Consider the following 26,396-nt stretch of genomic DNA (forward strand, 5'->3'; position numbering starts at 1 on the left):
GTTGCAGTGTTGACCACACATGCTAAGGTATCATGACAGATATCAGTCAGTTGGTTCAATTTTGTAGCATGAGTGCAGATATATGATCAATACATGATAATAAGTTATTATTGGCCTATTGACCAGTTGCCTGTGCATGCTGTCATTTTCTGACCATCATAACAGGCTCCAAACTATTATGTGAGACCAAGCGGAACATTGATCATTTTACTGGATACTGCTGCCTATTGGTCAGATTGGTACTTAAAACTAAACTATTTAATAATGAATCAAAGATATAAAGAAAGTCTAATGTTCTTGGCAAATGCTGTTTTTATTTTTTTACATGCATCAGTTCTTATTCATGTCTCTTGGCTGCTGCATTTGGCAATATTTTGACTGAAGGTTATCGTTATTTACAAAACAATGGTTTATAAAATTGACCAAAAGGTTAGTGAAAACAAGGAAATATCTATTTTAAAAACACCTAAACCAATTTGCTAGTAATTTTCCAGTTCTCCAAAAACAAACCATCAAATGCCTAAACAAGTGTGATTAGATTTCTGTGTTTATAGAGTGTACAAACAGCTCAAATTTATTACCAACGTCAAAATATGCACAAAAATATAGAGGTTTGGTCCCACACTCGGTTCTTCTACCTAGGGTACCACCTATTTTAACATTTACTACAATTAAAAGTTAAGTTTTAAATAGTTAGGTTTTAAATATACCACTGACCAGTTACCCCTAACAAAGAGCCTTATTTTCGTATTGCTCTGTTTCCTATTGCTCTGTCTAACCTGTCAAGGTATAAGATGATTATGTCATGTCATAGAAACAGGGGTGGGTTTGCTGCATTGCCCTTGGTGGCCATTCTTGGTCAGCCGGATTGCTGCTCATCTTGAATGTCTGTCCTGCCATTTTCAAAGGCAGTACACCCAACCGATACCTGTTTTTATTCTGAAAAATACACCTCAATACGTTGGCATTACTGATGTGCCATTTAGGTGCAAAAATCTGATCACACTACACATCTCAATGTTCGCCATGTTTCTGCCATCCCCGCCATCTAATGCTGGCCACACATCAGACCAACTTTCCTCCAACCATCCAACTAGTAGGTTGGATGGAATAAAAACCTGGTACTGGATGGGAGCAAATGTAATTTGTAATTAAGTCATTTGTTTCCCAAGTCTGAAAATGGACAACTGTCACTCAGACAATGTACTGTAGTTGGACCGGTACTTATGTAATATCTGGGCTCCCCTTTTTCTTATGAGACCGCGTCCCCTCGCGGGGCTCGCCGCGCTTCGGGCACGGTGGCTCGCTGCGCTCGCCACACTATATAAAATCAACTCCATGCGTAGTTGGATAGTAGGGGTATGAAAAAATGGGGTGCATTTAACATGGGAGCCCAGATAATACATAAGTACCGTTGGACCTATTTGATTTAAACAAATTCACAGATTGTTCTTGTCCATTCTTCTGAGTTTGTGAGCAAATTGCTTATTGGCATTTGTCCCCATACAGTACCAGATTTTCAGTCCAACCATCTAGTTGAATGGTTGGAGGAAAGTTGGTCTGATGTGTGGCCAGCATTAAAACTAATGTTGGAACAGTACGACTGATATGAGGTAATAGTTGTGAGGGAAAGCAGTGAGCTGATGGAAAAATAGAATGAAATAAAGAATATTACACACATGAAAAGCACAGCGTACAGTATACCAACCTTGTTAACTAGCACATGCCATCTTGCATTACTGCTTTCTCCATACTAAAAGTCTCTTGCAGTACCTCTTTTTCTTATCATGCTCTGCACTGTCTGAACTGGGATTCATCTCAGCTAACAATCACAATTGACTTCTTAACCAATTAGTAGACAGTGTTACAAAAGCAAAGGGTTTTGTTTGGATTCCGCACAAAGTCACCCCCACTCGGGATGGGGGGGATCAAGTGAGATCCCGACCCACCGTGTGGGGTTCGGCTTAGGTTGCCTGTAACCAACTATTAGACGTGTGTCTGGGTACCTGATTGGGCGGACACTAATCAGTTGGTGGTGCTCCCGTGAGTCCAAAATAAACAATTAGACAAAACTGGAGAGAGAAAGAAGACTCTGTTTTTGGGGCACTCTTAAGAGTGCCCCAAAAACAGAGTCTTCTTTCTCTCTCCAGTTTTGTCTAAGTGTTACAAAAGCCAAACATTGCTGTTAAGAGAAGCTGGCGATCAAATAAATTGTCTAAAATCAATTGAGACACCTAATTCCATTCAGCCTATATAAAAAATATTTGATTCAGTTGCATTTGTGAGCTGTGGGGGTGATAGCTATCATTAACTTCAAATGGAAGTGTCAGTGTCCGATCACAATCTTCTGGCACTGGATAGAAAGGAAAAGGTTTGTGGCAACTTTTTTTTCATACGTTCATATTCAGTATTGCCTTTTTCTAGGTTACAATTGTGATAGAGCAGGGGTGGCCAACCGGTCAGAGGTAAAGAGCCGAAAAATATCTGTAGTCAAGCTTAAGAGCCAACAACATGCGTGCTCCTTCGACACGCGTGCCAAAAAAGGGGCATGGTCTATTTGGACCCCTTGGGTGGGTGTGATACACATATGCCTCCAATAGTGCAGTGCCATATATACATATGCCCCCAATAGTGCAAGATACACATATGCTCCCACGGTGCTGGGTATGCCCCACGGTGCCACAAACTGCTATGCCCCCACAGTGACAAAAAGCTGCTATGCCCCCACAGTGCCACAAACTGCTATGCCCCCACAGTACCACAAACTGCTATGCCCCCACATCGCCACAAACTGCTATGCCCCCACAGTGCCACAACTGCTATGCCCCCACAGTGCTACAATCTGCTATGCCCCCACCGTGCTAATTTCCCAGCAGCAGCACTCACCGTTGTTGCTGCTGCTGCCGGGCGTGGAGAGGACAGTCTGGTGTCCCCCTGCAGTCCTGTCATGTCACCAAGGGGAGGAAAGCACAGCACACTGAGGGTCTCCCCCCCCCCCTTACTTCCCTGTGACTGGGCCGTCCACCAATCAAAGCTCGCGGGCCGGCTCCTGATTGGCTGCCTGCCCGCGAGCTCTGATATGCGGATGACCCAGTCACAAGGGTGCACAGTGAGGGGTAGGAGAGATAAGCGATGCGCGCTCTCCTCCCCTCAGAAGGAGAAGGGATTAGAGGAACCGGCAGTGGGTGATGGGGACAGACGGTGGGCGGCGGGCAGCAGTGGGAGCAGGAGCTGCACTTTAACAGGGGGAGAGCCGCATGAGGCTCTAGAGCCACAGGTTGGCCACCCCTGTGATAGAGTAAAAGCAATACATTAACATAAACTTCTCCTTTCTTCCAACTATCAAGAATTATGTGGACAAGGTCTAGCCCAGTTTTGGTTGGATAGTTTGGTGTTACTATAGTACCTTCTTAAGCAATGAATATGTTGAGCAGTTATGGTCTTTTGTGATTCGATCAGTCTGAATATCAGTATCAGTCAGATAAGAACCCCATTCTCCATTTAGGAGTGTGTTTAAGTGGCCATTGTCCAGTCAAAGAAATGTCTAGTGTGCAAACAATTATACTGCATATTGATTGCATAGAATAATTTCTAGTTGATAACCATTGTGATTTGGCTCTCCTGTCCAAAGCTTTTTTGTTTTTTATGGTCATAGAACAGTTTAAACCAGGGCTGGGCAACACCGGCCCTCCAGATGTTGATGAACTACACATCCCAGCACGCCTTGCATCAGTTTTAGCATGGCCACATAGCAAAACTAATGCAAAGCATCCTGGGATGTGTAGTTCAATAACATCTGGAGGGCCGTTGTTGCCCAGCCCTGGTTTAAACTGTACATTCAGTTATCATACATCTGGTGAGGAACTAGTCCACCACAGCAATGTAACCTTCATTGTTCAGAGACATATTTCTGTTCTTTCCTTTTGATGAGTGTGGGCAGGTGTAACATTTCTATACTAGATACTACTAAGATATATCAGTTCACCTCATGGCTCCAATTCCCTGGGCTGTGTTTCAGATAGTGGAACACCTTGCAAGGCTGAAAGTTATGTTGTTGATTTATTGCAGTCATACTGTATTTAAGGTAATGTTGAAAATACCAGTGAAGGAGTCTGACTGGTATATCTGACGAAACATTATGTTGTCCAAAGATGGAGACTATCTTTAAGAATTATCTGCACAAAAAAAGCCATTATGGAGTATATGAATAGTTTGCTTAAAATGACTTACATATTTCTCTTCTTATAGACAGCATCATCAGCGATTAAAGGCACCATTCAACTGGGAATAGGATACACAGTTGGTAATCTTACATCCAAGCCTGATAGAGATGTGCTCATGCAAGACTTCTATGTAGTCGAGAGCGTCTTTTTACCAAGGTAAGGACATACTGGTTGCTATATATCCATACTCCATATGTATGTATGTATTTAAAAATGTAAATGATAAAGTATACAACTTTCAATAAAAACAATACTCAATCAGAATGGAATCCTATTGAGATGTTGACAGTAATCATCAAGTGAATGAAGAAAGCCTTGGGCTTTCTTCATTCACTTGATGATTACTGTCAACATGATTACTGTCAACATCTCAAAAGGATTCCATTCTGATTGTTTATTGTTTTTATTGAAAGTTTTGACATTTTTGGTCTCGGTCGCCCCGTCCTCAGGATACAATGCACTGTATCCTAAGGATGGGGCCACCGATCCCTGAAACGTCGATAAAGCACATGGATTAAAAGTAGTCCACTTTTCTTCAATTGTATACAGTCTCTGACTGCCGCATTATTTATTCGCCTATACCAAGGAGCATTCATCCCCTCTCCGTGAAAATTCGCTCCATAGAGTATGAATTCATAAGTAAATTTTATTTATTACAACAGCATAAACATGAATACAGGTTTAAAAATACCATCCAATCTTGTACCATAAAATATGATAAACCATATGTGATTGGAAACACAGCTGATTAATTAACAGCATGAACAGAATATCTTCACATGAAGACAGAACTGTAATACCATGATTTTACAACATATAAAAACATATACAATATATATAATTGTATATGTTTTTATATGTTGTCAGTACTGTGCAACTGTTTTAGGCAGGTGTTGATCAAGCTGCCAAATAAGAATGTTTTTAAAAATAGAAGTGACACTAGTTTATTTTTATCAATTAACAACATTCAAAGTGAAGGAACAGAAGAAAAATCTAAATCAAATCAATATTTTATGTGACCACACTTTGCACACATTTTTTGAAGGAACTTGACAGAGCGGTTATTCCAAATATATTGGAGATCTTCTGTGGATGTTGGCTTAACCAAATTAATCTGTATATTCATGTTATCAGAACAGTCTCTGTGATGTTGAGATCTGGGCTCAGTGGGGGCCATCTCATTACTTCCAGGACTCCATGTTCTTCTTTACACTGAAGATAAATGACATTAACTGTATATTTTGGTTTATTATCCTGCTGTAGAATTAATTTGGAGCCAATCAAACGGCCTCCCTGATGGAATTGCATTAAGGATAAGTACCTGCCTGTATTTCTCAACATTGAGGACACCAATAATCCTGACCAAATTCTAAACTCAATTTACTGAAATGCCATCCCAAACTTGCAAGGAACCTCCACAGTGCTTCACTGTTGCCTGCAGATATTAATTATTGCTCTCCAACCCATCCAGCGAAAAAACTGTTTTCTGTTACACATTTTGGCTCATTGGTCTGGAGGACCTCCTGCCATTATTTGCACCCTAGTTCCTATTTGCATGCATAGTTTAGTTGCTTGGCATTGTTTCTATGTTGAATGTATGGCTTTTTGGCTGCAATTCTTCCTTAAAGACCACTTCTGGACTGACTTCTTCAAACAGTAGATGGGTCTCATTGGGTCCCGCTGGTTCCCTAGGCTGACCACTGCGTCTACGGTCCTTAATGTTGCCCATTTATTTTTGCTTCTTCAAAAGAGCTTGAACATCACATCTTGAAATGTTAGTGTTCTTTGAAATCTTTGCCTGGGAGAGAACTTGCTGATGCACTATAACTACCTTGCGTATTGTTGCTTTTACTTGCTCAGAAAACTATCGTCCACCCTCCTCACCTTTGTAGCAGATTTGGCTGTTCCTCCAGTTTTAAGACTCCTGCGCGGCTGTTTCTGGTTCAGTTAATGACTCAGTTGCAACCTTAGGAGAAGTGATGCTATTTTTAAGCCAAAGGTTGGTCACACAAAATATTGATTTGTTTTATATGTCTCTTCTGTTCATTCATTTTTCATTTTGTTAATTGATAAAAAAACTATTAACACTTCTGTTTTCAAAAGCGTTCTTATTTTGCAGAATTTTTTCCGCATCTGCATAAAACTTTTGCACATGATTGAGTACAGATGATTCAATTAGTACCCCAGTCAATTTGATTTTACCATCTGGACTCAAGAATGGATATCCTTAAAACCTGGATTGTAATGGCAGAGTTTGGAAAACTCAGCCTTATTACATATAGATGTCAGTCTGGGTTGGTCTGAAATTGTGGTACTTTTTTTATAATTCGCAACCCTCATAAATTTGTGATTAGTTTGCTGCTGTCATCAAATGTAATGGAGGAAAAGAGATAATCCTGTGAAAGGAAATATGTAAAATGAAAGCCAATTACTCTGAACTGCTATACAGTATAACAATGACAAGAGATCTATATATAAACACACTTTCTCACTATACACATACTTCTGCATCATGGCACATAATGGAAGACTAAATACTCACAACTATAGACTTAATATTAATAAAAATACAATTATCCTTTTTTAAACATGGTAAGATTTAGATATGGTATGTCACTAACCACTATGTTGTACCATGACGCAGACTTAAATAAACTGCACTGTGGAAGGTGGAAAGAAGCTTAATTTGGCAGCATATCTTATTGCACTAGCATAAGCTTGCGTGTTCTCTCTTATATAACGGCAGGAGGGAAAATAGATTCATGCTGTCTTGTGATCTACATAAATGAATTAATAACCAAGAGAAAAAAACAAGTTCTTAACTGTGAAATTATGTCAATGTGCCTGATTCACTACCATATGGAACAGGGCGAATTCGGCCCCGTTCCCATGGTGGGGGAGTCTGTGCATGCGCAAGCGCATAATTGCGCATGTGCAGAAACCAGCAATGAATGGCTTCGGCAAGTTACACACTCGCCAGGCCGTTCATTGCGTGGAGGGAGGGCCAAGTGAATGGGGGAGGAAATGGGGCAAGCCCATAGGAACGCCCAGCATTTTATGGGCATCCCCATAAAAATGCTGGGCAATCACATGGAAGCGCAGGTGGGACGATGCCTGCTGACATCACAGGCCATCACTGCCCACCCCCTCTTCGGCGACCATGGAATGATTTCTCCTGCCAGCGGACGCATGCGAGGTGTTAGCGAACATGGTACAGAGCGATTCAGTGGTGGTGGGGGAAGGTGTTCCGTGGGGTGCTGTTTCAGCATTGGGTAAGCAGCTAACTTTGCTGCTTACTGAGCAAACAAGAATCAGGACCTATATATGTGTCTGTGTGTGTTTGAATATATTTATAGTTAAATCAGAATGTTGTGATTGTTAATTGTCCCGTTCTTTGGTTGACAGTTACTATCATTAAAATCTTATTAGGAGGATGACCATACATGTTCAAACAAATAGCCGGAGCATTCTCCAAGTTAGCAGAAATATTATTTGGCAAAGACTACAATGTCAAAACAAGTAGTAAGTACAACTGAGGCTTTGGCAGGATAAAAGCCATTCATTTTTGGAAGATATCAAAAAGAGAGGCAAGGTTTGTGTATATATAAAAACATGTTTAAAGCCTGCCCAGTGTTATTGTTATTATCCTTATTTATATAGTGCCTCCAATTATTCAGCGTTACACATGCACAAACACACATCAGCTGAATAACCTAGCACTAGGTGCTTGTTTGAGCCTGTGATGATATCTTTGAAACTAATGACTATGTAAAATCCTTATGCTGTGCATGGAGAAAAAGACACTAGTAAAATATTGATTAGGGGTTGTTTTAAGCCGCTTATCTTACATGTTCTGAAATTCAATTATTATCACAGATTGAAAGGTTAAAGAAGAAGAATTCGATCCTACTTATACGTAGTGGTTTTGGCAATGAAGCTGCTTTCGACCTATTTTAATAACCAACTAGAGGGGTACCGCAGCTGAGCTTGGTACTGGTCTCGGTGCTATCATATACAACAGATATAGGCCTGATGCAGTGATGGAACCCCTTTTTTTTTAATAACCAACAATGCAGGACAGGGAAAGGAAGAGTTGGGCAAGCTTTGGCCAAGCCCAGTAGGAGGGCAAGGTGTTTTATGCTTCACATTTTGATTGAGATACAATGCCAAATACTGTTTAATATCACCATATGCATGTCGATTATAAAATATGAATGTGTGGAATATGATGCCTTCTGGGTTTATAACCCTGGAGTCCTGCGCATACTCGAGCTGGGATTATGTCCTTATGTTTATTTAGGTAATGCCATCTATAAATGGTATTACACAATATACACAAGCTCATGAAAGTTTTGTTTTTGTTGCTTGATACATATGGAAAATGTGGTCAGACCTCCAAAAACAGCACATAAATGCGGGCTTTTGAATTGAGGACATGGGCATAACTTTGAGCCAAGATCAGAGATGGACGCAATGATATCCTAATGCAGCAGGAGGCACCTGAGGACTACGACAGAAGGCACCTCCTACATACATGGCATATCCAGGTGCAGATATCAGCCATCTGAGAAAGCCTCAGCTCTAAGATGGCCCCCAGACGCAGTAACAAGATGAAACTCAACCCCGAAATAAACAGAAAGATGGGGAGAAGGGTAGAAAAAGAGCCAAGTAAATATACAGAACAACATACCTACTGCAAAAAAACATGGAGGAGCTTGGTAATGTGTTGGGTCTACTTTGGTATGCCTGGTAATGGGTGCAAAGAATCTGTGCAGAGAACAATGAAATATCAAGACTATGAAGGTATTTTGGAATGAATCTTACTGCCCAGTGTCAGAATACTCTGTCACAGGCCATGGGTCCTTCAACAGGATAATGCCACAAAACCCACAGCTAAAAGCACTCAACAACTTAGAAGAATGAAACACTGGACTCTTCTGTAGTGGAATTATATGAGCCCTGATCTGAATCCTATTGAATATCTATGGAAAGAGTTGAAACATGCAGACCAGAGAAGGCAGCCATCAAGTCCGAGACAACTGGAGCAGTTTGCTCAGGAAGATTGGGACAAGCTACATGTTGCCAGGTGCAGATGTCTCATTAAACGCTACAGGATTGCAGTGCAGTGATTGCCTCTATTTAGTGAAGGGTGCTATCATTTTGTCCATGCCTTTTCATTTCTTTTATTATTTAATATTTTCAAAAATCAAAAACGAAAGCAAAGTCTGATTTATATTAAATGTGGAATAAACAATACTGGATGTCAATTACTGTTAGTTTTAAGTTATTTTAGTAAAAAACATGGGTTCTTTTTCCATGAAAGGGTACCATCAAATGTGTCCACGTCTGTATGTATAGTCTCTGCAAGATTTGTTTCTCGCAGACAGAAAGTCACAAGAAGCTGTTACAGAAAGTTGCCAGATGGAAAATAGTTATTAGGCATGCCAAGAGCAAGGTGACTCACATTATAAAAATAAATATTAGGTAAGGATTGGCATTCACTTTCCCTGCTTTATTATACATCAAAACATAAGCACTAACAATCAGTCTGGTTCCGAAGCTTTCACGTGTTATATAGTCTTTTCATGTGAAAACTAAAACACAGTTAAAACCCAAGATGTGCAGTTGTTTTCTTGAGTGAATACTCAAAGTGGGAAATAGTGGTTTTAAGTCGAAAATAACAAAGAAAATGACTGATTTCTTCCATCAAAGAAGTGGATATGAATCATTGGGTCAACCAGATCTATGTCGTTAGTCAATAGTTCGACCCTACAAGGGCTACAATGCAACAGGTTGACTAGGTCAACAGGTTTAAATGTAAAAGGTAGACACTTGAAAAGATATAGAGGTACAACAGGTCAATAAAACAATAAAAAGGTTGACATGCAAATACTAGACACAGTGCAGTGTATATAATCTTTGCTGTTGTGTAGGGTAAATTGTACAGTCATTTGTATATTTGTCATGTTTTTACTTTAAATTCTTGTTTTATAACTAACTTTATATGTGCCAGCTTTGTTTTTATTTGACACACATTTTCTTCTCCTACCTTTTAGTGAAGGGAGTAATTTGACGCCAGCACATCATTACCCAGACTTCAGATTTAAGACCTATGCTCCGCTGGCATTCCGTTACTTCAGAGAACTTTTCGGTATCAAACCTGATGATTACCTGGTAAGGACATTATACCCTTCACTGTTCTCCTACTAGGGTCTGCAATGCTGGATACTTCCATACAGTGACTTTAGGACTTTTGTCATGTTATTAAATGTATGCTCACCTTGAACAGTATAATACAAAATGTAACTAAAATAGTAGTCTAGGCTACTTGTGGCAGTCATGATACGTGACAACATGTGTGGATCACAAATGATCTCAATTTAATAAATCTGGATAACCATGGGAAATGAGCATATTTATGTTTACGGTGGTGGCATTTGGGGTTATCTGATCACTTAACACAGCTTTTTTCAACCACTGTGCCATGGCACATTAATGTGCCTTGAGCTTTTCTCAAGTGTGCCCCCAGAGCTAGAGCTGACCACACCAGTTTACAGTCACCACCACCAGTTCAACTGGTATTAGCTTCAATACTGTTTCTGTATCCTGGGCATATGGGACCACCCCTTTCTGGTGCCAGTGGGTCCAGATCTGGCTGCTGGCCCTTGCACCTATTTTTCATCTGCTAATCATCATTTATTGATTGTTTTTGTTACCTGTGGGGACCGGTGTGATTGTTTTTTCATATTGGGCCAATGGGTTTGTTTTGTTCCTCTGAAGGCCAATATGTTTTCCCTGTGGGAGTTTGTGTGCCTTTACAATTTTGAAATCATATTTAGTGTGCCGCAAGTTGAAAAAGTTAGAAAATCACTGGCTTAGCACAATGATGGGCAACTTGATACACGTCAGGAGGGCACAGTAATATGTTAAAATATATACAGAATATATGTGGTCAAAGAAAGCAACACCTCAAAATAGATTCTCTATGTACTCCAGTTTACCCTTATATGTAATAATTGAGAGCTGGGGCACAAATCTTGGTATGGCATAAAGCAGAGGTTAAGATATGGGGCCAATGAGACATAAAGCAGAGAAAGGGGGCCTTGACCTGCTGATATACAGTAGTATTGCGAGCCACCTGTTGACCATATCTGGATTATAAAGAAGTGATTGCCCATAAATAATCATATGTGCTCAACTTAAAATGGACCTGGCATCAATATACATAGACACTAGTAAGTCCGCTTGAAGCAAAAGCTTTGAAAGCTAGTCTGCTGCCTTCTGTGTTAGTACATGTGTGAGTAAGAGATGTAGTTTCACTCTCTGCCAGGAGATGGCAGTGTTTCAGAGACTCACGGACACTAGACATATATATGATCCGGCGAGATAATAGTTAAATTTAGCACTTATTTTGTTTCAGAAATATTGTTTCTTTAAAATCCATCTCTGTTGCATGTTTTCTAAATATTATCCATCCTATGGACAGGAATGAAAGCTTGTGGAGTATTAACCCCTTCACTGGTAATCCCAAGAATTTTCCGGGCTATGCCTTAATGCCCAGGCTGGCAAGCCCGGGCATTAAGTGGGGTGCGCTCCCAAAAAAAGCGGGAGTGGGCAGCGCTCCCAAATAAAAAAACACCACTGAAGGGGTTAATACCAAAGTGACTATGTGGAGCATGCTTTCTGTAGCTGTAAAGGCCAGAATTACTTTGTATGATCTTGTGATAAGACAGAAAGGAGAGTGGGAGGATGTATAGTTTTCAAAACGACTTGACACCTACACTTTAAGAATGTTTCACTATGACATGATGTAACCATAAACCCCAGTGCTCTGTTGCGTGATGATACTAATGGGTGAAACTGGGTGCAAGCAGTGAACATATTATTCTACTCACTGCTTGCTATTGCAGTCTCACTTCTCCATGCCCATCATTATTTCTATATGACAACATTTGGGTGTATTTCTCACAATTAGTAGTACAATTTCTGAAATATTTTCTTAAAGGTTTCAACAACAAGTGTTTCTGATCCTCATAAATGTTGGAAAATATCATCTTTATAAAATTAATGGTTGTTGGCAAGTGATAATCTGTACGTATTAGTATATGACTGAGGAATGCGGTAATAGAAAAATCATGTTAAGGCATTGATAGAGATCTATCGTTGCTGTACAGTCCATGGTCTGCTATTTCAGTAAAGTGGGTTTACAGTTAACCTGTGGCCTTAATATAAAATATATTTTTGTAACCATTAACTATAGTAATTATTTCACAGAATGATATCATTAGTTTTAAATACCCCCCTGAGAATATTGCTGATTATATTCTAAATTAAAGTGCTTATGAGTTAATTGCTGTGTTTATACAGTTCATTAATAGGAATGTTTTGTGTGCGCCTCTTCTAACCTTGACCTGGAAACATTTCCCATAGATAAAGCCTAAACTAAATCATACGTACTGTTTATCCTCCTCCACAGGTAACAATACAGTTTCCAGCTAAGCGTCAAGCAATCTAAACAAAGTGTGTCCTTTAGATAAATTGTTCTAACAATAGCAACAGTTCTCTTTGGTTTATCTCATCGGCTCATAAAATCACCCTGCTCTACTGCAGTTATGTTTCTTTAGATTTGTAAACATATTTGAATAAGTTATATGTAATCACCAAATCCTGAGTACCCATCTGGGATGGGGAACCTTTGTCCCTCAAGATGTTGTCGAACTACTCATACCAGCATGCCCTGCAACAGTTTTAGCATGACCAAATAGCAAAACTGTAGAATGGCATGCTGGAATGTGTAGTTCAACAACAGCTGGAGAGCTGAAGGTTCCCCATCCCTGATCTAAAACATCACGTCATCAAAGAAATGCCAACATTGAAGATGGGAAAACGAATAGAAAAGGCCAGCAGGACATGCCACTCTAATTAGTTGTAATTTGCAGTGTGGATTATGCCAATATTTATTTTATTTCCCTCTGTTTCAGTATTCACTCTGCAGCGAACCCTTGATTGAATTATCAAACCCCGGTGCAAGTGGTTCCATTTTCTTTGTAACTAGTGATGATGAATTTATCATCAAAACCGTTCAGCACAAAGAGGCGGAGTTTCTGCAGAAGCTGCTTCCTGGCTATTATATGGTGAGAATACTGTTTCCAATGACATGCAACAGGGTCTAAATACTGTATAGTACAGAGGAAATATGGTTAATCTAGTATGTATACAGTCATGTTTCCACTTACAAGTGCACAGTCATCTGTCTAACCTTCAGCTGGTCCCATTCGGGGAGTTATCCAGTGGTGATCTGCAGCCACATTTCCTACACAAGGACTGATGCAGAGTTGAATGCACGTCAGGTTTTCCTAAGTAACTAGTGTGTTTTCACTCTGCTTGTTTCCCAGAGTTCAGTGTACGCAGCTACAGACCAAGCTGAGTCATACACAACTCAGTCAAATCTTCACTTGCAGCTAAAGGGGTGAGCCTGGGTGGTAATTAAGCAGTCACATGTAGACTATTTAAGTTTTTGTACCAAAGTGCAAGTGTACACTGAGAATGATGAGGGCTATGAAAGCACGAAACTTGTACAGTATGTGATTCATTTCTCATTGTATACTAAATGAAACACCTGTAGCAACATAAGGTGTAACAAAACCCAATCACTGACATGTTCAGTGTCATACTAGCATTCCACTGCAGCTGTAAACAGTATATGTTCCATACTCTTCCATACACAGGAGAGTGTCTTGATGGGATCTGAGACTAGTTGCTGTGACAGTCCTGGCTCTGTCCGTGATATTCAATCAAGCAGCACTGTGCATTTCTATACGGCAAGTCTGATTGGCAGTCGGTCAGTCACTGACAATCCTAACATGGCACCTGCTACAGAGTGAGGTGACAGCATGATAGGCATATTTACTTATGTGTACACACTCCAGCTATGCCGCATGTACAGTTCAGCTCAGTAACTGCTGCTTTCCAGACCTCATTTATTAATATTAAACAGTGGCTCGACTGGCACTTGTCTGAATGTCACATGAAGTAATAGGAACTTTCCTGCATAATGAGGCAGTGATTGATAGATGCAGTGGTGGGCACCACATTACATCTGGTTGGCATGCATCGGAAGAAAATAAATGCTTAGGCTGAAAGTGGGTGCATCATTCAGAAATGATAACACTGCTCAAATACAGTCCCAGTATATATATATTTCCATGAAACCTATTACGCTTTTGGACAATGTGTTAATTGTTTTAATATGTTTCTTAATTTATTAATGTAAATAACCTAGGCATGAACATTTATGATACCATATTTATGGGATTGTTCAGCCTCCAGGGCAAAGAGCACAAATTGTAAATTTGGCCTTTATTCAAATATATTATTATTAATAGAATAGCACCAAAACATCTCACAGTGTCGTGCAGCCAGGGAATGTTTCATTATTCACATCAGTCCCTGTTCCTTGGAGCTTACAGTATTGTATCATTGCCACATGAGAGCAAGGGCCAAACAACTGTGGTCTGGCCAGGGAAGGAAATAGGAATTACTCTCAGAAGATAGTCACCATACGTCTGGCATGCTTTTGACATTTTGAGCTCTAGTCAATTAATAAAATTCTGTTAAATGCACATCTAAAAAAAATACAAATGCACATTATCTGCAGCCATGAACAGCAGTAATGGTACATTATTTACAGCCATAACTGACAGTGGTGACAGGTTAGTCATGCCAGATGGCACATTATTTACAGTCAGGAAGTTCAGTGACAGAATGTTACGTACAGATACGAATATTTTACCGCTCTTTGGACAGCAGCATTTGCCCAGAGATACAGCTATCCTATGCTACCTCATAAGAGGTCATGTTTTGTGCCGGGCATCTCAGCTTCCAGTCTGTAATCATTCAAATGTAAGAGTATTTAGGAGGTTTTAGATTAGTATCCTTGAATTAATATGGATACGTCTAATAATTGTATTTGTTTTATGTTATTAAAACCTGTGTCTTTGTTTTGTTTGTATTTAGAACTTAAATCAGAATCCCAGGACACTACTGCCCAAATTTTATGGACTATACTGTCTTCAATCTGGTGGTATAAACATTCGACTTGTGGTAATGAACAATGTTTTGCCGCGTTCAATGAAGATGCATTTCAAATATGACCTAAAAGGATCAACGTATAAACGGAGAGCATCTCGGAAAGAACGGGAGAAAACCTGTCCCACATACAAAGACCTGGATTTTCTGCAGGACATGCATGAAGGATTGTATTTTGATCCCGAGACCTACAGTGCATTGATGAAAACACTACAGAGAGATTGTCGGGTAAGTACTTTATTTATAGCGGTGTCTGTAGCCTATCCTAGTACATCTGTTACTGTTTTGAAGAAATAATTTACAGTTGTATTTCGGCAATTCATAAACTTGTGACAACATCCAGTTCCTAGTTAAGAAATGCAACAAATCATCATACATAGGGGGAAATATGTGTATTTTACTTCACATGTGATGTTGCTATGGGCAACCAATCAGAAGCTACTTCTTATTTATTTAGCATCCTCTAGAACAGGGGTGTCCAAACTTTTTACGACGAGGGCCAGATTTGGTGAAGTGTAAATATGTGGGGGCCGACCATTCAGCCTGACATTCTTTGAATCATTAATCACACCAGAATGGTCCCCCACTCTGCCCCATTCACTCTATGTCCTCCAGCCTGCCCCTTCACTGTATTTCCCCCAGCCTGCCCCCATTCACTGTATGACCCCCAGCCTGCCCCTTCTTCACTGTATGTCCCCCATTCACTGTATGTTCCCCACTCTGCACCCATTCACTCTGTCCCCCAGCCGGCCCCCCTTCTCTTAATGTCCATCAGTGCCCCCATTCATTGTATGTCCCCAAGCCTGACCCTCCTTCACTGTATGACCCCCATTCACTATGTACCCCACTCTGCCTCCTTCACTGTATGTCCCCCACTCTGCCCCCATTGACTGTATGTCCCCCTGCCTGCCCCCTCCCTTCTCTGTATGTTACCCAGCCCCTTGTGTGAGCCAGAGGATGGAGAGGCAAAGCAGGAACTACAAGGACAGGAGATGCTTGGGCTCCCACTGCTGCCCTCCTCCACTCTGCATGTTACGGGAGCAAGCTTCCCCCTTGCAGCCCCCCCCCCCCCCCCCCCCCCCCCCCGAAACACTGCTGTCTCTGTGATTGTGGAGTAGGGTGATATACGATTGCAGCAGCAGGGGTAGGACGCCAAACCCATCTGGCTCTGCAGGCCGGCACCTCCTCACTGCAGCAGACAGCAAGGTAAAGGCACGCTCACCGGGGCCCCACCTTCAGTGTCCTGTGCTGTGCTTCCCACATCTGATGCTCTTCCAGCTGGAGGCTGCGGGCCACTTGAAATGACAGCACGGGCCGCATTTGGCCCCCGGGCCTGACTTTAGACATGCCTGCTCTAGAAGATAGAATAAAGGATCTGATTGGTTGCCCATAGCAACATCACATGTGAAGTAGAATACATATCTTTGTAAATTTCCCTCGTATAGTCTTGTGAATGAGTTGTAACCTCCCCTGCAGTTAGTAGACCTAGAAATAGACATTCATGTTCATGGAAACAATAAATTTGTGGTGATACAGGTATTGATGTTAATGTAACATACTCTGGATGGAATGTATCACACATGAGCTATAAAGAGACATCTGGGTTTATAACGTCTTTGCATGTGTGGTCATCTTCAAGTGCGAGTCTATAAGGTTACTGGAAGGAATCTATTGGATCCCTCTTAGGAAATAAAGCAGAAAGAAGGCTATAGCCTTCTGTTAGGCAACTCCATATCTATATGGTGTTACTTATTGGGTACTAGCTTCAGAAAGCTTTGTTTCCAGAGCTCGGTATATCTGGGTAATGCATGCAAACATCCAAAAAGTTAATTTTTAGGAAGATTGACCACATTTTACTAATGGTATAAAATTCTTTAAATTACTATAAATGTGGATGGCTGTGTAATGTGGAATTTTTTAAAAAATTTTTGGGAAAGTATAATCTGAAACAGTGTTACTCAATAATAATTTCCAAGAGCCAGTAATAAGTACTAACAAGCCCAAGAATCGGCAGGGGTTTTTTAAAGAATGAAAGAAATCTCAAATTTAGCATAGATTAAACTAGAGTAGTTTTGTCCATTTGCTAAAAAATGTGCTTTGCAATCAGGTCTGAATAACCCCCTTTATCGTTAACGTCAGCATCCTCCTGGATGATATCATTTGTAAAACCTTTTAATATGTCTGCACTACATAATTTGTCAGGATGACAGCCAGTTCAAGGGAAATTGTTGAGGACATTGCATTGTTTGTGGTGTTGTCTTATGTTTACCCAGCTTTACACAAATACTGATCTCACCGTTATCTGAGTACAAATTGTAATTGCTAATGGCAACTTGTCTTAACACCTGCAGGAAAAGAAAAATTTATATTCATGTTATGTATTTAATATATTAGTTAAGGTGAGCCAATTATTCAAAGAAGATGAAATCCAGAAGAGAATGTGTAACATTAACAAAGTCACATGGCAGTACATTACTTGCTTATAGCTATGTAAATACTGAACGAAAAATCATAGCAACAGAAGTGAAATAGAAAAGTCTTGTTTAATCTATTGCTGCACTGCAGATTATAATACTGTAGTATTATTCACATATCACTCTTGTTTTATTTGGTATATGTGCTGTAATGAATTGTTGCGTGGCATACAGAGACCATGATAACTGTAATGGTGTGCACACACGGTAAGATTTGGCTTCCGATGTTCCCGATATAGGGAACATCGGAAGCCAAATCGCATGCACACCATCCAATCGATCTACATCCACACCTCTTCATGAGCTCTGGGTGACCCAGCCAGGCGAAGGCCATTGGAATGGAGAGCCGTAGCTGCTGGAAGAGCCAGAGGGGCTGAGGCAATTAATTCCTGATAAGCCGTGGCTAGTGCGGACTTATTGTGGTTAATTGAAAAACTCCCAGCCACAATTACCCATGTGCCTCCTTCCCATATAGTACAAAATGTTTTATGCAGAGTTTGTGTATACTCCCCATGCTTGCGTGGGTTTCCTCTGAGTTCTCCGGTTTCCACCTACACTCCAAAAATATACTGGTAGGTTTATTGGCTCCCAACAAATATTAACCCTAGAATGAATGTGTGTTCGAGTATACGTGATAGGGAATATAGATTGTAAGCTTCACTGGGGCAGGGTCAACTATTCTCTGTAAAGCGCTGCAGAATATGTTCACGCTATATAAATAACTGTTAATAAATAAATTCAGAATTTATTATCTGTAAAAAATAATTCCCACCGTTCATGTCCTTTAATTAGTTCAGCCTGGCTAGCCACAAACGTTAATGAAGTGGAAAGTGTGGAGTGAGCATTGTGTAGCAGGAAGAAGGGTCATGGAAGGTTTGGTTAAATATCAGATGAGAACTGTCAATAAATATATAACCCAGCATGATGAAGTAGTGAACAGATGCTGTGTATATAATGCAAAACCAAAAAACTAAGATGTCCGAATGGAAGAAAACAGAAATAACAACAGTAAGATAATAAAATTCCTGTTCTATTTACTATATAACCCATGGCAGACAAATGCCAGAAACAAATGTTATATTTGCATTTCAGTGTGGGTCAGACCAACAAATACATAAATTAAAATATAATAGACCATTGAGCAGTGGCTCATGTGTGCCCAGCTTTATTGAGCATAGTAAAAAATGCTTCCCTTTGTTGCTCTCAGCACAGACATAGTAACTGCTGCGGTCTCATGTGGACAGTCCCTAATGGTGATCTCATGTCCAGCTGCGTACACTGTGGAGATAACACCCAGTCTCACAGTCAGGCCCTTGTTGACATACAAATGTTGCCACGACTATTTTTGTGGCTTTTTTTCAAACTTGATATTCATACTTTGAAGGATTGTTTCAAAATATGAATATGGGCGCGGAATATAGAAAAGAGAAGCTAGCACTCCCCTGTAACTTGCGATAAATCCTGGTGAGTTTCCTCACTCGGCTTGTCTCGTGAGTGTATATGAAAAAACAAGAAGGGAGAAAGGGAGGGCCGTTTCCCTCGTGTAATCCTGTTTTTACACTTCAATGGCTATGTAAATCTAATGTACATGGTAATACTGAATTAGCAAATTATTTTCAGTCGGGGTACCTCCCCTTTCAGTGACACTCACAAAATGAGCAAATTAAAACCGCATATCATATATTCATTCAGAGATCAGGAGCTGTATTCTGCTGACAAATAGCGGGGTGATCCCCCTAATCAATATACTCACAAAATAGTGAATTTTTGATTGCATAGGAAAAGGTTATTTTCTCCTCATCTCCTCTCACTGGTGGATGAGGTGAAATAAGCTATGGATACTTTATTTATTTTTTTCAAACTCAAGCTATGGATACTTAATATTTATATTAAAAGCAAGTATCCTTTATTGTAAACATGACAATTAAAATGAACTGACCACAATGGAGCTACTTAGCTGTGTGGAGTGGAACCGGTCAGGGCTGGACAGAATGATGTTTAAGCTTTGTGGACCAAGGTGAATGGGGCCCCGTTCCTTGTTTACTTGTAGTCCAAGTCCTTTCCGCTCCACCAGCTGTTTGCCTCCACGGGTGTATGCAAAGGGAACTCCACCCTGTATGTATTACAGATAAATATCAGAACATTAAAATGTGTAAAACCCATAAGCGGTCCAGTATAACCTTTCATTGCATAATGTACAGTGTGCTAAGTTTCTCAACATGGATTAATGATAGAAAATATACAAATTGTCACGCTGTCTTAAAGAATATCTGTTGCCAAGTTAAGATACATTATCTAATCATGTACATACATTATCTAATTATGCATTGGCAACATAGACATGGAAGAGGGCTCATTTAAAAGGACAGAATGCGCCATTCATACAGCTAATACCCCTTTTCTACTAGAGACCCTGGTCGGACCCGGGGTGGACCCGGCTTGAGACGCATTTCCACTGAATATATTGATATATTCAATTTGAAACCTTTCAAAAGTGCATGTAATACTTTTTTGTGCACTGTTTGCCATATACCTGAGCCCTTGGTGTACCGAAACATGTAGAAAAGTGCGCATAAAAATGTAGAAAAATCAAATATCATGGGTTGGGAGCTTTCTATTGCCCATCGACCCGGGAGCATCCCAGGTCCAACACAGGTTAGAGTCCCGGGTCAGTCGACCGAGGATTTTTAGCAAGGACGCATTTCCACTAGTAAAAAAACCCGGATTGATACGCATCCCCACATAATATCCCGGTTTATTTTTGCTAGTGAAAAAGGGGTATACAGGTTGAGTATCCCGTATCCGAATATCCGTTATCCGAATTATTCCGAAAACCATACTTTCCAGAAAGTGGGGAAAAAAAATTGTTTAGCTAAAAACTCACTGGGGACATATGTAACAGCACTACTGAGGACATGATATGTAACTGGTACTATATATGTACAAGAAAATGATTGCTTTGCATTCAAATTCAATATCTGAGATAGTACACAAATTTTGTTTCATGTTTTGAAACCTTGTTTTTTGAACAAATAAAATATATTTGTGTGTATTTTATGTGGTAATAAAATATATTTGTGTTTATTTCATGTGTTTATACAGCATAAATGCAAGATACTTCAAAATACATCATTGAAATATTAAAATATTCCAAAATACGGAATAATCCGTTATCCAAAATTCTCCTGGTCCCGAGCATTTTGGATACGGGATACTCAACCTGTAATATGAGTATCCTACTGGGTAAATGCTGTTGGCTAAACTTGTAAACCATAATCCCACAATTCATACATTGGGCCTAATTCAGACCTGATAGCTCGGATGTGAATTTGCATGCATGCGGCCCATAGTACGCACATATATATAGTCTGCCGCTTAGTAAATTTAGCCCCATGTGTCTTTCCTGCTCCTGTCTTTTCTCTTGGTTAAATATCTCTCCTAATTGTCAGTGTACTCTTGCACCAGCCCTATCCTTATTGCAAGAGGTCAGCCCGAAAACAGAATGATCCCTACATCATTTATTTATTTATTTACACTTTCTTATATAGCGCAGCAGGTACCGTTGCACTTTAGAATAGTAGACAGTGATAAAACAAACTGGGTAACAACAGACAGACTTGGAGGTAGGAGGGCCCTGCTGCAAGCTTACCATTTATAGGGATATAGGAGGGAAACACAAGGACAGGCACCAGTAATAGCATAGCTTGTAGGTCCAGAAGGGAAGCTATATAATACATAAATGCCTCAGAGGTTTATGCGTATGGAACCTAAATATGATAGGCTACATACCCTACAATTCTGTTGTCATGCCCCTGGCACATCTGCACTATGTAACCTATATGCAAATGCGCTGTTACCACTGTTTTATGCCCAATTTTCAGATGCAAGATGATATGGGACTAAGTTGTGTGTGATTACAAATGATCCGTGAATGCTATAGGTAACAATGTTATTTACTGTACCCAAATGCCATGCTTTATGTTGTTTGGTTTTATTTATGCTTGAGGATATACTCAGTAAGCATCACAACATCACAGAGGTAATGAATTGTGCAATGACAGGTTCTTATGTTTAAGAGTATTGCACTAAACTGATTCATTTGTAAAACTTGATTTTTAATCTAAGGAAGCTGAGGGAACAGGTTTCCTGATCATAACCCAGGATGACCGTTATTGTGTAGTGCGCACACAACTGTATTATTAAACTGGACTTCCACCACAGTTTAGTTCTCCTTTTATCTTACTGTATATTTACCAACAACACCTTGTATGGGGTTAAATTATACACTACAATTCTTTCAAAATTAATTATCATTTTAACCGTTGATGGTGGAGTTTCCCCATTGCATTAATCCTGATTTGCATAAAATATTTACATTTCAAATGGCATTCAATAGGAATATATATACTTGCTCTCCTCCACGTTTATGCAGCAAGTCGCCAGTTTAGGTGGGAGGGGCTTTTTTTACTTTAGAAAAGTTTTAAGTCTAGTCAGTCACAGAAATCTTACCACTTGCTGCACGTTTCCCCTTGTGTTTTTATAAATATGTGGACTAGCAGTTGTACTGTTAGCTGCAAAATACCTTTTAGCTAAGTGCCTTTAAATCAGTCATTTGGAATCAGTGGATTTTCATTCCAACCAGTCATAGTGGGATGATAATCTTATAGTGTGTTAATATGTTTTTAGGGGTTATGGTATAGAGATGATAGACAATGTCTAGTTCAACCACTAATGGTCAATACCTAAAAATGGTCGCCATACTGTACCGTAGGTCGACATTGGCATAAGGTCGACACAAGCTTTAGGTCGACATTGAAATGGTCGACATGAATAAGTTCGAGTTTGCCCTTTTTTTACACAAAAAGATAGTGGTATTTTTGGTAAAAATCCTTATGTGATTTCCGTTTCACCAGTGCTGACCGCTTGTTCTCAAATTCTCATTGGGTACCACGTTCTATGTGGACATTTCATTATTTGAACAAGGATAAGATTTCGTCTATGAAGACAAAAGAAGTTTAATGTGTTGTTTCTGCGCAAGGCATCATTTCTGTACTATATATATTCTGTTTTAATAGCCATATCGACATAAAGCTTGTGTCGACCTGTCAATGCCGACCTAGGGTATGTCGTCCATTCTTAGGTGCCGACCTAGTCACTGTCAACCGTTAGTGGTCAACCTAGTGACTGTCGACCTAGACATTGTTGACCCAGGGACCGCATACCGTTTTTGGGGGGTATGATCATATGTTTAAGGGTACTGAGGTGTTGCCTTTATGTTTATGATGTAATCTTTCTTTTTATGTACTGTCCTTTACATTGAGGCAGGGGTTCCCAAAGTTTTTAAATCACAGCACCCCAAAGCATCAGAAATGTTTTTGCGGCGACCCTAGGCTAAAGGTTTCTCATTGAGAAAGTCAGAAACAAATATTAAGTTAAATAAATTGTGTTTATATCTCATCCTTAGGATCAGGTATGTGGTAATGGACAGGATTCCCTTCTGTTTGTCCACAAATTGGCCATTATAATGTACATAACTTTGATTGGTCCTGGACCACCAACACAGGGCACCCCTGCAAGTCCCCCAAGGTACCCCTGGATGACAGAGCACATAGTTCGGGAACCACTGCATTAAGGCATTAAGCAAAACAAAACAGATATGGGTTTTCCATTTCCAAGTTTATACCACATCAGTCCTGTACAGACTATGTATAAAGGCACCCCATGCCACATCTTATTTATTGGGTAATTTAGTAACAACAACTCTGTGTCAAATCATACATTATACATTCTGTATATCATAAAAAGCAGTGTTTATTTGAAAAGATAACAGATGTATACTTAGATGTAGCTTTATAATGTTTTATTGTATCAAAGCTTTTATAATGTGTAATCATTGGCATATGGCTGTGTTGATGTGGTAAATTAAATTAGATGAAAACATACTGAATGGTACTTTATCAGTACAGATCACATTGGGCAGTGAGTGGTTCACAGAGGCCTAGCCAGTAGACATCTAATTTCCTTTCAAAGCAGTCAGATATGAGTTTTCACCCCCCCCCCCCCCCCCCCCCAAAAAAAAAAATTGACCTGTGCTCAGTCAGATTGATTCTCAAATTTAATCTGTGTCTGGTGACAGCGTTTGGTTTCTCATTTTTTGTTTGCAGGCACAAAACCTGCATTAAATATTCTGTTTAGCACAAACGGTGACCCTACTAAGCATTTCAAATAGATTTTGGCATGGAAGAGACATACTGATAGCTCTGTGCAAGTTCATAGCTGTCAACTCTTCCTGAATCCAGGCACAGCTATTGGTGGTGAACCAGCTGTACAGTACTACTTATATACTTTTATTTGAGTTATTTCATTCTTATTATATAGTCCTATTCAGCATACTGCACTTTCAGTTACTTTTTAAATCAATGTATTTAAAATACTATATAAACATGTAATGAGCAAGTCCAAGAGATGAGTCATGTATTCTTTTTATTTTCATAAGTGTAATGCAGAGATAAGGTCCATACACACTGAGCGATTTTGCCCAGCGTGTATGGATAAAAATCATGGGGGGAAATCGCTGGTCTGAAAAATGCTCAGTCCATACACACTGAGCGAGTTTCCCGACTTTCTCCATGGTGCGTAATATAATATGCATCCCTTTATTTGACCTTTTAACTGTGCAGCAGCCCCACCTGGTGCCACCACTGGTCATAGGGGTTAATTTATTAAAGCATCAAAAAATTTAAAGGTGTTGCCAATCAGATTCTGTCATTTTATAAGACACAATAGAGAAATGATAGGCAACATCACCTCTGTACATTTATAGAAGCTTTGGTAAATTTACCCTGGCCTACATTGTCTGTTTTCTACACATGAGCTCTCATGCCTTACTGAGAAATATTTTGAGAAACTACATCATTTCTTACTGAAACAAGTAGTGATCTTATCACAACTATGCTGGGTATACACTAAACTAATCCCCCAATACAATAGGTTATACTCAGAGATGTAGCATGTTGCCGCAGCACCAGGAACAGGTGTGTGCTACGGCACCCCCTCCACGTGGGGTTAAATTAAAGGGGAACAACATTTTCTTTCCATCCATCTTGATCATACTAGTCCTGACTTCTCCCCTAAATCATAGCAGTTGCGGCTTGTCACCCACCCCCTCCTTTCACCTGCACTACATTACGGATCTCTCTGTACCTTGCACTGCATTATGGACCCTGCTACACCCAGCACTACAATATGTTCCCCTCTATACTCTACACTGCACTATAAAACATCTCTATGCCATCTCTCTGCATGACCTCCAAGACTGAGAAGCACTGGGACAAGGGGTAAAGTGGGCAACAGACCCAACACAATTAAAGGGAGGATAGAAAGAAATCCTTGTGTCAATCTATACCCCCAAATGCAGAGCCTGATTAACCAATAGGCTGATCAGGCTGCAGCCTAAGGCGGCAGGAGGCGCCTTGCAGGTCACAGCCGAGGAATAAAATGAATGCCTCATTTATTCCATGCTTGTCAGCTATCACACATCCTTATGTAGAGTGGGAGGTAAAGTTCTTACGGTGACTGACAGGTAGCTGAGCCAATGTCTCTCACTGATGGAACCATTAAATGATATGCATTGTGCTACAGCACCAGCTGGACAGCCTAAAGCCAAAGTCTCCTTGACACACCACAAGCATTAGATTCTACATGCCAGTTGTATAACCTTTGTTACATGCAGATGGACAGTATGACTGGTGAGTCCCTGAGCGCCCATACACATGTGTTTAGCAGCTTTACAAGGGGAGCTACATGTGTATTAGCCATGGGCACCTAGAACCTTTAATCAAGCTGTGCCCCCATGGGTCTTTCCAGCATGTCCCTGTTACTCTAGTCCCCTCTCACCAATGAGTCACTCCAGCTCTGCCCTGTGTCAGTGAAACCCCCCCCTTCCCTGTGTTACTCCAGCTGGTGTCTGCCCTCCGTGATCCCAGGAGCAGACTAGAAGTAAAGAGGCTCCAGCATCAAAGATAGGAGGCAGAATGCTGCAGACTGAAGTGAGCCTGCCCATTGACCTCCATATTTTGCATACAGAGGTAAAGCTCTGCCTGTCTCCTCCAGCCCTGCTGTATGGATGGCCTCTGAGGGACTGTGACGCCAGAGCTATAGAAGGCACCTGGGGTCTGAGCTCCACTGGTACCACCCTTGCTAGGCCCCTGGCTATACTGGACCTAGTAATAAGAAATAATGTAGAGATAATATAAAAAGCTGTAGTAAGGGAGCACCTGGGCAACAGTGATCATAATCTCATTGAAATAAGCTTCCAAAAGCAACAATATAAGTGATCAACAAGGACATTACATTTTAGAAAAGCAAATTTTACTATACTTTGAGTGTCAATTGAATTTGTCAAAACAGGTGTGAAAAATTGCCAAATAAACATTTTTATTCATCATAATCACCTGTAATATTTACCTTATACAGGAAATATAATCCTTTTTCTCTATCATTCTTATGGGATACAGGGAGTCGTTCATAACGATGGGGAAAAGAGCTTATCCGAAGGAGACAGGCACATATAAAAATTTATACAGGGTGTACTGGCTCCTCCCCTCTGCTC

General features: G+C 40.2%; 1 protein-coding gene across 1 annotated transcript in view; it reads left to right on the top strand.

Moving 5' to 3' along the window:
* PIP5K1B (phosphatidylinositol-4-phosphate 5-kinase type 1 beta) overlaps positions 1 to 26,396 on the top strand; it is a 181,006-nt gene that overhangs the window by 96,604 nt on the left and 58,006 nt on the right. Inside the window, exons 4-7 of the mRNA XM_083186062.1 lie at positions 4,249 to 4,379; positions 10,280 to 10,397; positions 13,205 to 13,357; positions 15,240 to 15,539. Of these exons, the coding sequence (XP_083042188.1) occupies positions 4,249 to 4,379; positions 10,280 to 10,397; positions 13,205 to 13,357; positions 15,240 to 15,539 (702 nt within the window). The remainder of the gene's footprint in view (positions 1 to 4,248; positions 4,380 to 10,279; positions 10,398 to 13,204; positions 13,358 to 15,239; positions 15,540 to 26,396) is intronic.

This window comes from Crinia signifera, chromosome 1 (assembly GCF_055691185.1).
Source record: "Crinia signifera chromosome 1, ASM5569118v1, whole genome shotgun sequence".
NCBI lineage: Eukaryota > Metazoa > Chordata > Amphibia > Anura > Myobatrachidae > Crinia > Crinia signifera.